The 17,500-nt window shown below is 34.0% G+C and overlaps 1 protein-coding gene and 2 long non-coding RNA genes across 4 annotated transcripts in view; all 3 read left to right on the top strand.

Moving 5' to 3' along the window:
• Positions 1–4,138, top strand: part of LOC128249836 (uncharacterized) — an 8,023-nt gene extending 3,885 nt beyond the window's left edge. The window contains exons 3-5 of one of the 2 annotated variants that reach the window (XM_052974382.1): positions 1,327–1,415; positions 3,106–3,153; positions 4,061–4,138. In XM_052974382.1, coding sequence (XP_052830342.1) covers positions 1,327–1,415; positions 3,106–3,152 — 136 coding nt within the window. In that variant the 3' untranslated portion in view covers position 3,153; positions 4,061–4,138. Of the gene's footprint in view, positions 1–1,326; positions 1,416–3,105; positions 3,154–3,694 lie in introns of both variants that reach the window. The other variant, XM_052974381.1, reaches the window with a different exon arrangement.
• Positions 4,139–7,645: 3,507 nt separating this feature from the next.
• LOC128249834 (uncharacterized) lies at positions 7,646–11,856 on the top strand. The gene is made up of 5 exons (XR_008265958.2): positions 7,646–7,763; positions 9,275–9,386; positions 10,397–10,485; positions 11,268–11,312; positions 11,763–11,856. It is a non-coding gene; the product is annotated as an uncharacterized LOC128249834 (long non-coding RNA).
• Positions 11,857–16,959: 5,103 nt separating this feature from the next.
• The window catches only part of LOC149132071 (uncharacterized), a 4,967-nt gene continuing 4,426 nt past the window's right edge, over positions 16,960–17,500 (top strand). Inside the window, exon 1 of the long non-coding RNA XR_016245054.1 lies at positions 16,960–17,133. This is a non-coding gene — a long non-coding RNA (uncharacterized LOC149132071). The remainder of the gene's footprint in view (positions 17,134–17,500) is intronic.

Here is a 17,500-nt window from a genome sequence, read left to right as displayed (position 1 = left end):
GGGCATCGACTTTGCCTTTCATGGAAGACATTGTCAACCTCGGTACAATTTGTACTCAGAACAATAAAAGAAGCTGGAATGCCGTTAGGTGTTTTGAGCGGCGTGCTAACGATTCTGCCTGTTCGCCGCCTTAGTTTAGTAACTAATATTGTTTTCAAATTTCGGCACATTGTCAGCAAGTTTTAGGGTGGTTAAGTCGATTACAAGACCCCAGTACTCTTCTAGTTCTTATTTTATCAACTCCTAATAAATAAAAGACAAAGTCGACGAAACGCCATTATGCATTTTGCACGGCGTGCTAACGATTTTTCTAACTCATCACCTTTCTTTTAGTAACTGATAGCATAATATATTCGGCGGACGGGCGAGATCCTTAGCACGCCGCCCAAAATATCTTCCGTATATATATATATATATATATATATATATATATATATATATATATATATATATATATATATATATATATATATATATATATATATATATATATATATATATATATATATATATATATATATTAATATTATCTCAGTTATTAAAACTTTCGATAATTTGAATACGTTAATAGTTACCAGAGGTAGCAAAATTACACTATAAAACAAGATATCCCAAAACCTTCTAACGGTCACTGACCATGTAACATCTCAGCTCGTAAGTTACCCCATTATTTAGTTTTTGTCTTGCTATTACATGTTTTATTATGAACTCCCTGAAGAGAAATAAATGAGGACTCCAACAGCTTTTTTTTCTTTGTGAAAGGCTTTCATTTTTTTCGAAACATATATGTAGGAATTAAAAGAAGTTTCATCGACATGCGTTTTGCTCCATTTATTATTATCCATATATATATATATATATATATATATATATATATATATATATATATATATATATATATATATATATATATATATATATATATATATATCGTTAATTTTTGATAATATTTCCGATATATTTCATACAAAATAGCATCTTGTTTCTACGGAGTTAGGCGGCGTCTACTGAGAGATCGTTCTGACAACGATAAAAGTTAATACCTATACAATTATATTGTATACTGGTAATTTCTATGAAAAGTAAGTGGCCACCATGTTTAACCTCATTTTATGTATATGATTACTATACTTGAAAGATATATATATATATATATATATATATATATATATATATATATATATATATATATATATATAGATATATATATGCATGGGATTAACATACTAGAGGTAAAAAAAAAATCTGTTAGGTAGGCTACAGAAATCATGGCAATAATGTTAATGAATTTTCTACACAATACAAATCTATTCATTTATGTTGCAGGCGTTACGTTTATTGGGAGAATTGCTTAATGGCTCATAGTCAAGATTGTTCTCAATACTTCAACCTCAAATTTGCTGTGCTGTGCGATCGTAAGTTTCTTTTGTATTTTGCAATGCATCCATGTCATTTACATGCTCCATTGATTATACAGCGGCCATTCTGGGGCACTGCTACGAAGTGTTTAGCCGAATCCCTTTAAATTTCATTTTATTCTATCAGTCTCTGTTCCAGAGCCACTATGTTGCAAGGAGGTAAACAGAGAGTCACTTGATGTCAAACGATGGTAGGTGACAAAAATAAACGCAAAAGCGCATAATATACAAACACCCACACATATACTTGACGGGCCTCCACACAGTTTCCCTTCATCAAATTCACTTAAAAAGACTCGGTTAGTCCGGGATTGTAGCAAAATATATTTCCACGAGATTCTGCACGTGGTTGGAAAACGAGCTTCTTGATCACACAGCAATGTATGTGTCTTTGTTAGTGACGTAAATGCAATGCATTTGTTTCAATAATGTTATCTCTTAATTCTTAGTGCATTGTGCTCTTAACTAACTGAAATATATCGTTCATACATGCATGTAAGTTAGTAATCGTTTGAAGCATCAATTTTACACTGGTTTATAAAATTACTTCTGGTAATTAAGTACTTTTTTTATATACGTAGCTCATCTCAGTTATCTGAAAGAATTTCTTATCATTACTCTACATATAAGGATAAGAATTACTCTACATTTAAGAACACGAATAAACAGTACAGGACTTAGTAAATTAATTTGGTATCTGAAAGACCACAATGAACAATTTAATTTAGATTGGTTTATTCTCTCTATTTCGATACCTTATGATAAAGGCAAGGAATTCTATTTTTTCTGTAATCTTGAATTATTTGTTATTCTTTTATCTATAAATCCCCTTCTAAACACGGTTATAGAGCATGCATACCGATGCAAACATTAGCAGAAACACATCTTTAGTTCATATAAGTGATATCTATCATTATATATAGTTTAAACATTAATTTTCTTCTTACATTTCACATTCACTAGATATATCTTTTTCCAAGACTATAGGGTTTCATTTATTATATATATATCGTTATATACCTCTCATTTATTTATTTTTTCTTTCATTTATTCCTCCTCTTTCTATAGGCTACCTTTCACGTTATATCCTCTAACGGTTTTTTATAAAACAAACGTAATAGCGTTCAGTTAATCACAATACATATCCATCATTTTCTGTTAAGATGTCTTCTTGACGAGTTTCATTTCTTCATTTCCCTGAAGAGAAGATTACACTGCTTTACACTATTTTCTTCCTTTCGAATAATACCAGGGATATCTTCGAAACATGTGTCGGAAGTAAAAGAATTTGAATTACACCTGCATTTAATTCAATTTATTTATTTATATATATTATACTAAATATTTCACGTAAACCCTGAGTTTCTACCTTTATAAACAAGGAGTTACAAACTTTTTATTTGTGTGATTTTTTACTACCCTGGTAACTATTTATCCATTTTTTCCGTGTTAACTGTTAACAGGGGAACAGTACACACACATCTCTCCCCCTCTCTCTCTCTCTCCCCTCTCTCTCTCTCTCTCTCCCCTCTCTCTCTCTCTCTCTCTCTCTCTCTCTCTCTCTGTATATATATATATATATATATATATATATATATATATGTGTGTGTGTGTGTGTGTGTGTGTGTGTGTGTGTGTATATATGTGTGTGTGTGTGTGTATATATATATGACTTATTCATTTCCAGCGCAAAACATCGGAGTTTACGACGACCACAGCATAAGACGTCACTAAGGTATGTAATATAATTTAGATCATCTCGCATCATCACAAAAGGAACATTGCAATGAGAATAATACCACATACGGTCTCGTGTCAATTGGTTTCAAAATTTTACTACGACTTTTCGTAGTAAAATTTCTATGAATGTGAATTTTAAACAGGATGCCGTTCGGTATTTCTTTAACGTATACTGTTCTGCTTCTATAATGATCTTGCTTATACATTGTCGTATTCTTCAATTGTAACACTGTTTCTCTGCAAGAGAATACCATGTATCACCAGGTAACTAACACTCGAATAGTTTCATCAGCTTAAAAATGTTTGTCACCACAACATAAACTTTGCTATAGTTAATGATATGACGTAAGGATTTTTGTATCATTTTAGTACTCATTTAGTTAACAGCCAGTAAAATACAGTACAATACTATGGGATATTGCTAAAATACTATGATAAATAGGGTTTTCTGGCTAGAAATAATGTGGCGCTTGAATGATACCTGATACTGTGTATTTGTAATTATATTTATATTATCAGTATTACAATCCTTTCAGGCAACAAGCTGCCAGAGTCATTAACACGACAGGAAAACTGCCCAGGAGCAATTCGTCCATCGCTACATTTTGAGCTTGAATTTCCGACGCGGTTTGATTTGCTTTTCATCCTTCCGAGGTCGTTAAAACATGAACAGCACTGGGGATCAATGTAATCGATTGACCCTCATCCTCACCACTATCACAATAATTGAGATGTTGTGCCTATAGTAGAGAGGAGTATTAAAATTTGTTTATGAACCTCAATTATTTTGCAATAAAATGAATCTTATTGATTAAACAGTAATATAAATTTCGTAATTAGAAACTTATTTTCATTTCAACTCAATACCGAAATTCTTGTACAAATATATTTTCGTTTTCCAGGCTGGTTCCTAAAACATATTCAACTGTGCGGCCCTGACGAAAATATTCTTTTTCAAATAAAGAAAGTATGCTCCTTAACGTATTGTTTGCCTCCTTTTACTATTGTTTCTCATTAACTGAGTTCTGATAATTAATTGCACGATAAAAACTTCTAGTAGAAAAAACAAAAGCTGAAGTTGCTATGCCGTAGAATCGAGGGTGGAATTATATGGTACGAAAGCAAGCAAACTCCTAAACATATACCCACTCTTCATCATGTAGTCTACGACTCTGAATTTTTATTTTTCTCACATACTACCAGGATGCTTAAAACGACATGACATATTCTGTCGTACCTGTTTAACGTTCATGCAGTTTTATTGTGTAGGATTTCACACATGGCCTGATGCTGCATATTACAGTTTTGGATATATTAATATTACGAAGTTGGTCCAGCTCTAAATTATCATTATTATTATATCCACCAAACTTTACTGCAGATATACTCATGTTTAAGACAAAAATAATAAGTTAAAATGTAAGTATATTGTGCGTATTTGAATCTGGTTTCCAAGATTTTGTATGTGAATTCATGAGTTGAAGCATAATTTGTTGTTACGTCTGAGGAGAATCATTTTCTTTTTACACCTTATTAAATAACACACTCACCGGTTCGATTTCCACTCAATTTATTTACATATTGATTTTAGCTTCTTCTAGAGTTTTCGTTGCCTCTTGCAACCTTCGCAATACTTGTTGACTCAGTCTTTAATCGGAGCTGCGTTCCATGTCTTTATTACTGCGCATACAAAAGGAACCGGTGAATGTGTTAGATAATAAGGCATAAAAACAACATGACTCTCCCTTGACACAACAAAATAGTATACGCCATCTGTTGTAAAATACGTTCAAGACACATGCGGCTATGTCAGCTCCATTTCGGCACTCTTGAATCTGCCTAGACTAACAACCAAAACAGTGTGAGATTTTTGTCGTACGATATAACGTTAATGGATTGGAAATTTAATAAAGGCGGGGATACAATTATTCCTAAATAAGAAAAGGTTTGATCCAGTAATGAACATATGTCAATACAAATTCCACCTCGCTCTACACACCACAAGTATTGTTTCATGCTGTAACTTTGCGGGGAAGGGATAATAAAAGATATTGATCAACTCTTTCAACTCTAAAAGTTTCGCTTTCGGTCTCTCAGCAACCCCAGTCATTTGGTGACGCGAGAACTATTGAAAGGTCTTTCCAAAATTACATAAATGGTATGTTATTGGTTCTATCGTTATTCACCTGGATCACTCAACTGCAATGGTCGCTTCTGGGAGAAAACACAATGATGCACAAAGCCGCAGTATCCATTTTCAGATGAGCGACATTTCGTTTTATATTGCTCTGTTGAAAATTTTCATGACATTCGCCACTATTATACTGGATATTTACTGTGGCCTAATTGAATTGCAGAATTGCCAGTCATATAATCATGATACCTAGATCATCACGCAGGTCACACAAAGATCAGCAAGTGTTAATTATTATCACAGAAACAACACGCTAAATGTACACAACTAAATAGCCCAGCATTTTGTTTGCAAAAGCAAGTGAAATATATGTAAATAATTGATGAGCCTCAAATGCAAAATTCTTATTGATGCCGAATGTGCGATCACAAATTCTCATCTTTAATGCGATTAGTTACTGTCCAACGGCGACTTGTGCCCTTATGATGGCAGGCACAAGCACGTAAACTATGGTTTCCGATGCAAGCCCAAATATTTTCCCTCAAATGAAAGTATAAATTTCTAAAAGATTTTCAAAGTCTGACGATATTCTTGTGTCCGGACGGATGAATTCTTGGAGTTCTCTCGAATCCCGTGAATCAGTATTACACACATACATACATTATATATATATATATATATATATATATATATATATATATATATATATATATATATATATATATATATATATATATATATATATATATACATATATATGAATAAAATTTATTTTAAATATAAAAAAGGGTTTTGTACGATCGTGTATAGAGGAATATATTATTTGAAAGAGTTCCAGCTCTGTCTGTTTTTTGTGTTTTATTTATATTCTTATAAAATTAAAGTGGGATATAGAATATGGAATATATAATATAAATAGTAAAATGAAATGACGTATTGAATGTCTTATTGAATATATGAAATATTGAGTATGAAATATTGAGTATTAAATATAGAGTATTAAATATATAAGGACTAGTATACTTTCCTGCCTCATGGCAGAAATCAAGGTCCCAAAATAGTTCACTCATACCTAAAGCAACGAAAGCTAATGCCATTGTTAGATTCATAGATCCGGCGGAGGTAGTTTCCGCTGACGTTTTCTGGCAGCAACATATATATAGTAATGATAGGATGAATACTCTAATGAGGAAAATCAAAGACGGGTAGATATTCAAGTTCGATACTGTAAGAATGTAAATGTATTAAGAATAAATAGATACGGTATTATAATAAATTAGTAAGTGAGCATTGTAGTGATTCTTCTTAGCATGCGAAACAACGAATTCGTTATACTACTATCTTGCGATAAATGACGAGCTTGGATATGTCAACTCGTTTCGCCATTAAGGACATCCACATCTACAAAAGCATAACTCGCCCAGTCAAAGCAAATAAGTTGTAACCAACGCAGCAACGATCTTTCTGCCAAATTGTCTCCTCAAACGTCCTAGAAAATATTCGACCATATATTAATTCCTGTAGAATTATTGCCCCAACAGCGTCACCAGCAAATTTTCGCAGAATTATGAGGCTGTTGCACACGACATGGCTTTGCGCTAATTTATCTTACTGAATATATTTCCAACATTTACGACGATATGTGATGTACGCACTGCGAAGCATACACGCATTGTTTACATGCAATATTTTTCACACATTTTAAATATTGTATTATATGTATCCATGCCAGTTGTGGGATATTTTTTTGCTTTCCCCATTTATCGGTATATTGCCGAGTTTTCCAATGCGGCCCTTCGAACAGAATCACTATTTGTCCACATCTACGAAACAGACTCCTATCTCTGCTTGAGCAACACAACCCATTAGCTTAGACGGATTCACAGAGAAGAGAAGACGAAAAGCAAGGTCTAATTCGAAAAAAATCATGAAACATTGCCAAATAGCCTGAACTAGAGCTCCTTAATAATGTGAACGAAAGTATAATTCTAGTTTCTGAGCAGTGTTCTTGCTTGTATAAGAATTGTCGCCATTGTTATCCCATAATCTTAGGAACAGCTTACTACATTCTCACTATTTTTTGACATATGCTATTAGAATATTCATGGAACTACTTTCTACGAAATCTCATAAATGTAATACCGCTAAACAAATATTTTCACACATGTCAATGCAAAAGATACATTTCGATAAATATATGCTACTTACATAAATCATAGTGTATTTTTCTCACTATCACATGGCCTGTATTACCGATTAATAAATAAGACATATTAAAAGGTCATAGAACGCATTTTTAATATCGCATTTACAACATGATTACAACCTGTTATTGTTCATAGACATCTGTTGCTTCATAATTCTTGAACATGATATAAGGAACTCATAGGAACACACTCAGGCATTTGGTACCTGCACAAAGATGATGTTTACGTTGAAATATTCAGTCTGTCTCTGCCTTCTCGTTGTAGGCATGTAAAACTATTTTATTATATCTATCAAAATATTTCATTCTAACTCTCTATCTCTCTTTCTCTCTCTATCTCTCTCTCTCTCTCTCTCTCTATCTCTCTCTCTATCTATCTATCTATCTATCTGCATATATATATATATATATATATATATATATATATATATATATATATATATATATATATATCATCATCATAAATATACAGGGATTAGCAATTGAGTTGCTTCTCCAACATACTCAATTGCTAATCCCTGTATATTTATGATGATAAATAGTTTTACCGATAAAGGTTTTTTTCATACTGAACTACTTGGCAAAATTGTTAATTATTAATTCTATTATTAATTGACGATTCTCTGCCCTTATTCTTGTATATATATATATATATATATATATATATATATATATATATATATATATATATATCGCCATGATTGATCGCTAGCCACTACATATTCTTTTCTTTTCTCTCCTTGTTTCTTTCTGTGTTCTTTTCTGTGGAAGAGCGTAGGCTCGAAACGTTTAAGACTTTTTCACTTCCCGAACATTATACTAATACACCTATTTGTTTTCTACACCACCTGTCTTCGTCTTATGTTTTTTTTTTGTTTTTGTTTTTTGTGAAGAACGGGCGGCTCTGACAGAGTGAGCGTGTGATAGCAAACGGCTCCGATAGCATGCCGTTTCATTTGACTGCTGAGCAGGTGCCGTTGTACATTACAGCGATCCAGTCTCTGAAAACGGGTCCGAAACCGGTTGCATTCTGGACAGCTTTGAAGCAGAGATGGTCGACCCTATAGAATGCTTCTGGTTGATCCAAGTTGATGAGAGCACCCCTAAATAAATATACTTTTTAGTATTTCAAGATATATATATTTAAGTAATTTTGGTATAAATATATCTGGTGAAAGGAGATGTCAGTATTATTTTTTTTTTTTGCGTAATTTAGACGACATTTTTATTCACCGCACCATGCATATGTATAAGTGTATGTGTGAGTGTGTAAGATCATGTTTGCGTATTTGTGTTTCAGTGTGTGTGTATAATAACATATATATTTATTTATATATACATGTATCAATTTATATTTATACCTGTGGATGCTTGTGCGTGTTTGTGGATATATATATATATATATATATATATATATATATATATATATATATATATATATATATATATATATATATCCCAGTCGCCATTACTGACCTCTGACTCCAAGGCTTTATTTCTATTCACTCTCTGTTTACTTCCTCGTGCTCTTTTCTGTTCAAGAGCCTAGGTTCGATACGTAAAATATTTTCTCACCTTCCCGAGCATCAATCAGACTGATACACTTGCTTCTTGTTTTTACACCTGTTTGTTGTTTATATACCTGTTTTCTTTTTTGTTTTTTTTCTTTAAATTTAAACTATATACATATATATATATATATATATATATATATATATATATATATATATATATACATACATACCCGCAAATATAGACATGAATATTGCTTTTCAGGTGTGACCCTATCAGATTATTCAGCCTATTCAGATTATTGCTTTAAAACGGCCCAGGAAGTTTGCAATTATAAACAAAATCCTGAGGAAGAAACTCATGAAGATATGTGTCTGTACGTAATTTCTTGCTCAAATAGTTCATTATATTCATTCAGTAAATGGCGTTAATCATGTTGTGTGGCGTACTAAAGAATCTGACAATTCGCTGCCTTATTTTATCAAATAATCGAGTTTTCTAAGGCCAACATGTTTGGAGAATGAGTTGAGTCAATTTGATGACATCACTGCTCTACTGGTAATTATTTTGTAGACTCGAAAAGATAAAAAGGCAAAGTTGACCTCGGCAGTATTTGGATTGAGAACGTAAAGACAATCGAAATGCCGCCAGGCATTTTCCTCGGTGTGCAAACTTTTCTGCCTTTATTCTAGTGTTCAATAATACCGTATAGGCGGCAGAATCTTTAGCATGTCGACACAATACCTAATGACATTTTTATTTCTCCTACGTGTCTGAATTCAAATTCCGAGGTTCAAATTGCCTTTAATCACTCTTGGTCTCAATAAAATAAGTACTAATGGACTTCATGTAGTAGTCTATGCTCCTACAAATTTACTAGCCTGGTGGCAAGATTGGAAACCAATATCCACGGACAACATCTTATGTTGGTTATTGCCAATTAAAACTATACTGCATAAAGACTGATGATTTCTTTGAATATTTAACTTGCAACAACTCATTCTCTTTATCCAAAAGTCTTCCGTTAAGGAGTATATGTATATATAACTGTAGTTAATGTCTGGTAATTTTTCCAAGATATTTCTTTAAAGATAACGTCACGTTACTATGGTGGTCGTGGGCGTCTATTGGAAGATCATTCTGACAATGATAAAAGTTTATATCGATACAATTAACTCGTACACTGGTAATTTCTATGAAAAAGTAGAGGCCAAAATGTTAGACAATGTTTTATGTATATGATTGCTATACTAGAAATCAACCAAAAATATCTCTGTATGTAATTAACACACTCGAAGAAAAATATGCATTCCCGTAGATATAAATGAAAAGCAATGAAGTTAATGAAGTGTTTACACAATAGAAATCTGTTCATTTATGTTCCAGGCACTACGTTTATTGGACGAAATGTTTGAAGGGTTTAAATATGCAATGTTCTAAACACTTCGACGCCAAATTTGATTCGCATTGCAACAGTAAGTCTCTTTGGTATTTTGTAATATATCCATGTCTTTTGCGTGTTCCAGTGACAGAAGAGCGGGCCGTGCTTGGGAACTGATTCGAAGGGTTTACTCGAACCCCAGTACGTCATTTAAATTTCGTTTCGTTTTACCTGCCTCTATTCCAGAAGCGCTATATTGCAAGGAGTCTAAAAGGATGCCAAGCGGTGATGGGTGACAACCATAACAACAAAAACACGTATTAAACATCCAAACAACATATATGCGGTGGGTTTCCACACAGTCTCCCTTCACTAAACTTTCTTACAAAGAGTTTGTCAGTTCGAATATATAGTAGAAGAAATTGGCCCATGATTCTGTCATGTAGGACTGAAATAGAGACAAGGTAGTTGCCAAAATAGTTTCTTGATCACACAGCAATGTCTGACTCTTTGTTCGTGACGCAAACTCGTTGCATTTGCGTTCAATAATTTCATTTGTTAATTCGTATTGCATTCTACTCCTAACTAAATGAAACGTATCGTCAATACGTGCATTTAAGGTAGCAATCGTGTAATGTATAAAGGTCTCTGAATAAACGGGAATATTCAAATGTGAGATAACTGTCTCACAATACTCATTCCAGATAATTACACTCTAAATTAGAATTGTGTCTTCATGGATTCCCTTCCTTCTGTGGTCGAGAAGGCAACTACCACTCATGCTATTGTTATTGTCAAATACTCTCCCGAAAATTTTGTGATTCTCAATATACATATTGATATATATATAATATTTAATGAAATGTTCATTTCCAGTAAAAAACTACGTGATGCACAGCCCCAGAAAATAATATCACAAAGGTACGTAATATAGTTCAGATTATTTTGCTTCATCACAAAAGGAACATTGCAAGGAGACTAATACCACATATTTTCTCATGTCAATTCGTTGCAAAATTTTACTACGATTTATGCTCCTGTGAACGTGAATTCTAAACAGAATCCTGTGCAATATTTCGTTAACCTCTACCGATGTCCTATAATGATTTTGCATACCTCCTGTATTCTTCAATTGCAACAGTTAAACCGTTTCTCAGCAAGAGAGTAGCATATATCGGCAGATAGCAAACACTCGAATTGTTTTCTCGGCTTAAATACTTTTGTCGGCACACCATATACTTTGATATAGTTAATGTAATGTTCTGATAATTATATGACGTAATCACGTTAGTGCTAAGTTTGTAATTACACACTTCTGCTCAATTCAACTCCATACCAATGTTCCAATACAAATATATTTTCCTCTTACAGGACGCTTCCTAGAACTTATTCCAAAGTGAAGCCCTGACATCACTGATTATTTAAATATAACTTCTACAAATAAAGATGTATGCTACCACCACAAGTATCGTTTGTTGTAATTTTGCGGAGAAGGGAATATAAAAATAATACATCATTCCTGTAGCTGTAAACACTTTCCCTTTTACTGACCGGACAGTCACAGTCATTCACTGACCCGGGGCCTATTGAAAGGTCTTTCCAAAAATTGCATGGTTCCAATCGTTACTCATCATGGAGCAATAAATTGGAGTCTTTTGATTTTGGAGAAATCACACATGCTGCAGAAAGGCACAGTATCTATGACCAGGACAGCGACTTTTTTATGTATATATTTATCACCCAAATTATTGTTCTGTTCGCCTAATTTGGTCCCCACATCCATGAACAAGGCTTTGTGCTCAATTCAGTCAGCTAAGTGCATCTCTTGCAAACTGTTTTTGATTGTTGGTTAGAGAGACTATGGTTAAATATTTCGATTTAACAACTGCACGGTTTCATTTCTGTTCCTCTGTACTACACACTGGGTGAGAGACTTCTACCATAGAATTGAACAAAAAATGTCTTATGGGCTTCTGTAAAAGAAGGAAATTTTATGCCTGTACCTATTCACATAGTGTATAACGTATGCAGTGTGCCTTTGTTTGTCCTTCCACCGTTCGCCACACGGCAACGATTTATTTTCTCATCGAAAGAGAGTGTTTTGACAAAAGAATCCATCAGCTTCAATTGGGGGGATTTTGAGTCCTGAAATTGGGGCTGGTGAAGCCGTAGAAATTCTACGACAACCACCTTCTGACTCCTTCTTATAAGACTGTTTAAGGCCCCGAATCCATCATAAATTCCCTTTTATATTTGGAAGTAAAGGATTTGTATGCAGAATAAAATTTTGTTCATCCTATCTACGTGTCTCACCCAACGGAAATGCCTGTCAATGAGGATTTCCATCATTGAAGGAAGACAAGCAGACCATAGGATCTCTTTACTCATGATCTTGTCAAAGAGCTTGATATATATAATTCGTCGCAGCTGTTTCATTATATACATGTAAATTGTCACTTCGAGATTTATTAACTGTCCACATTTCAGAGATGTATGCTAATGGTATAGCGAATTTACAATAATCGAAAAAAGTTATAAGTGCCACTACTAGACGTGTTTCAAAACGTCTGATATAAACCCCTTTAATAGGACCCATATCGAACAACGAGAAGACACAAAATAAATTATTGTCTTACTCTCAATACTTCTCGGCAGGTAATTTTTGCGATATTTTCTTGTCTGTGTACACCGTGAACTATATGTGTTGAAGTCAAGTCATATACACGCATCGGTAAATAATTAATTCGCTGTCGTCTGAAGAAAAACGAGTGGCAATGCTCTTGTTACATTCAACCATCCGGTGGGGGTAGTTTCGGCTCATAGTTTCCTTCTGCCAGTGAATCGCATGTGTTAGTAACACATATATAATATTCCTTTCTACTATAGGCACAAGGCCTGAAATCTGAAGGAGGGAGATAGTCGATTACCACCACACCAGTAATCAACTGGTACTTGATTTATCGACCGCGAAATGATGTAAGACAAAGTCAATCGCGGAGAAATTTGAAATGACAACTTAGCGACAGAAGAAATATCATTAGGCATTTCGCCCGGCATACTAACTATTCTGTCAGCTCGCTGCCCTCAATACATATATAATAAAGATAGGACGATACTCTAATGAGGATAATCAACGACAGATAGATATTCAAGCTGGACGCTGTGAGAACGTACTAACAATGAATAGATATGGTATTATAATAAATGCATAAGTGTGCATAACTGGATACTCAAGATTTTAAGCATCGTAGTTTTTCTTCTTAGCATGCGAAAAATAACGAAATTATTGCTTTATTTACTGTTCAGATACACTTCAGCCTTTCTGTATTATTCCCTCCATCTTCAAAATAAAAATTGCTCCCAATTCGCTTACTCGTTGGTGAAAGCGAAATTTATTCCTTATATTACTATTAACGAAATGTCCAAATGTTTTTAATTGCTTAAATTCTGTAGGTAAACAACGTTCCTCAGATGATATCCATCTTATTAAATGTGACAATATTTTGACTATCCTGATTCATAACAAGATGGATTATGCAACGTGCTCTTCAGATTTTCACGGGAAAATCAATGACCACAGAGGGAAAGACCTTAAAATTTGAGCGGCAGGTCAGTCTCATGAAGTCGCTTATATCAACTGGTGTATAAGTAACTTTTATAAAAAGCAAGAAATCAAACATGTTCACAGTATTTCTTCGAATATGCATCGATATGATTCATTAAAAATGATTTTATTCAAAATAAGATATAACAGACATTTTAGAGAATCTCTATGTAGTTTTGGATATTCTGGGGATTTTCAAGTCCATCCAGAAATATTTAGAGGATAAACATGAAATATGTACTGGAATTTGGGGTTCCACCATGCTACTAAGTGCGAACGTAACCATTTATTTTTGTTTAGTTCTGGTTAAATATTGCACATATGTCCACGCACATATGTCCACGCACATATGTCCACGCACATATGTCCAGGCACATATGTCCACGCACATATACATGTATATTTATATATAATCTATGGATGGCGGAGATGTGTTTCCCGCAAAGGACAATATGCCACAATTTAGTCCTAGAACTATTATTGGTACTAGTTTTTATAGGTGTTGTCCAGCCTTTAATGATTTGTGTGTTTTATATTTCAACGGATCTTCTTCTGGTGTTCTTGTCACTTACGGTTGTATCCATTAGTTATGTTAGATGTGTGTGCGTGCAAGTGTGTGTGTGTGTGTGTGTGTGTGTGTGTGTGTATGTGTGTGTGTGTGTGTGCGACTCTCTCTCTCTCTCTCTCTCTCTCTCTCTCTCTCTCTATCTCTCTCTCTCTCTCTCTTTGTGTTTGTGTTTGTGATATTCTATTGTGGTCAACTTCTTTACTGAACTGCGGCGTACTAATAATTTCATTTTTATTTTCGCCATTTATTTTTTTCTGAGCTATACATTTGGGCTGAAATGCTCAGTGGCCAATAAGTCATATACTAGTTACAAGCATATTTTAGCCTCCACAATTGTTTGGAGGCGACAATACAAGACTAAGAGTTGCACGATACTTTTAGAACTGAAATGTCAGGCTTAAAAACATGTTACTGACATTTATTTACTACAGCGTATTACTCTCATAGTTTAAACATAAAGAGAACGCGAAAATTTCAGTAAGCGTAAATAATAACATGGCTGATGGAACTTTGACAGACGGAAGTATAGTCATATATAACAATGAATGTTTCTAAAAGTACGTTTTGCAGCATTCAACGGAGTCCATGATGTAGATATATATTTTATTCTGAATTTGTGATGGGTCTAATTGCTTGTCATGAACATCACTGACTTGAATAGGATTTCGTTATTTGTGTCGAGCAAAACATAATATTGTAGTTGATATTCAAGTGGAGATTCAAATCTTTTTTTTTTTTTAAATGTCTAGTAGGAATATAGATTTTTTCGTCATAGCACCAGTAGAAACGGAAGTACCATTTCGTGTTTGGCTGTATCAATAGTTCCATTATGAGAAAAACCTAAATTTAAAATGATTTTAATGTGATATTCGCAATGCTAACATAAATCAATGGGCGTTTCTGTAGATCGTGTGTGGCAAATAAAGAAAGAGTTTATGTGTTGATAGTTCAAATTTCGAGTTCAAAATTTACAGTTCGAGTTTGCGTGTGGTTTGATGGTTCTTAAAACAATTTGGTTACGTTCCGTGTGGTTACTGCCATTTGATTCGATCACATTGTTATTAAACTATTGCGCTGTATTCGTGTATCCATAATGACACAACATCTGGTGACGAGGATCGTTCGAAACACATTGGTTATTTGACAGTTTCAGCTTCAAGAGAAGCAACGGGAACAACTACAGGAGTTGCAAACGCAAATGCTACAAGAACAACAATAATAAGACAGCGAAAACAGCGCATTGTGTAGCAGGCGATAAATTACATTTCGGCGAAGTCCAAAATCTAATATCTCGTTTACGCCAGACGGCAAGGCTAACGCAATTTAAGAATATTTACGTATAATTCGAAGGTGAGTGATTGCGACGGAAAAACAGGAAAATTCCTGCACGTAGACATAAATGATGTAATTACCAAATTATAGTTAGGCCCAGGTAGTGACACTCCGATTATAAGTTTGGATACATGAAAAAAAATTGATAAACCGAGTTTGTGTGAGACAGCGAAAACAGCGCATTGTGTAGCGGGCGATAAATTACATTTTATGGGCAAAACAGGGATCGTTGTGCATAATACAATCAGTCTGTGTGACACGGATTGGTTAGAACTTTTCGATTTATGGCACCTCCCTATAAATCTTTACTGAAATAACATAAATGATTCTCCCCTTAGAACCATCTAGAATTCAATCCCAAACAGAGCCATACAGAAAACACGCAAGATTCAGTCCTCTCTGCGACATAGAATGGTTTTTCACTATTCGTATTTTTATTACTGAAAATAGCTACAATGAGTGCACGCTGAAACATGTACTAATTCTGAACAGTAATTCTCACGCTTTTTAAAAAATTAATCAAGCTTCAGGTGCGGCCACATGCATGTCCGTGCGAGTTACAGCATTGTGTTGCATAGGGCGTCCCATCTACGAAACAGATAACGCAATATCTGCAGCATCAATCTGTCATGTGGTCGGCCAACGCAGACACCCATTCTAGCCGGATCCACAATGTGGAGAATATGGCGAGCAGCGTCTACCTAGAACAATCTAGAAGTTGCAGCTTCCCAATCTTGGATACGAAATCTGACGATTGAAAACCCTTTAGCTTTGTGGCTATATACAATATTTTCGTTATTTTTTCGCATATTGTTTTACGAATATCTTTTCGCATATTGTTTTACGAATATTTTTTTAAATACTTCTTTTGCTATATCATACATATAGTACCGTCCAAACAAATAAATTTACACATGATATTAGAAACATTTGTTTCATATTAAAAATATGAAAAATATATATTAATCTTAATCTGGTCTTTCTCAATGCTGCTTACGTGGTAGTCAGCACAGCCAACGACGAATTAAATACTAAAACACATTAATAGTAGTTGAAATCATATTTATTATCTCATTTACATTACGATTACAATTTATTATACTCGATACACATCTGTTACATCAGAGAAATTTACATTGAACTAGGTGACTCAAATTTACACATTCATGCTCTTCAGCTCTAAACGAAGCTGATGTCTACGTTGACATACGTAATCCTTCTCAGTCTTCTCATGACAGGTAAATAGACATGTAAAAATATTTCTTTCTATTTCTCAAAACATTATGCTTTAACCTTAAAGAGTTCGTACACACAGACACAATGACACATACATATAAATACACACACACAGACATGTATATATATATATATATATATATATATATATATATATATATATATATATATATATATATATACGTCAGGCTTCTTTCAGTCTCCGATTACCAAATTCACTCACGATGCTTCGGTTGCCTTTGCGCAAAATGAAGTCAATTCCCCTCCCCTCTACATCTGACTCCTCTCCTCTCTTCATCTGACACCTACTTCCTCTCTTCACTTCTAGCCGTTTCTCTCTTCATTGATATCTCCTCTATCCCACATCCC

Source organism: Octopus bimaculoides, chromosome 18, assembly GCF_046866305.1.
Source record: "Octopus bimaculoides isolate indiv1 chromosome 18, ASM4686630v1, whole genome shotgun sequence".
In the NCBI taxonomy this organism is placed as follows: domain Eukaryota; kingdom Metazoa; phylum Mollusca; class Cephalopoda; order Octopoda; family Octopodidae; genus Octopus; species Octopus bimaculoides.
Note: the sequence above shows the minus strand (reverse complement) of the source record. Positions and strands in the feature narration are given on the sequence as shown.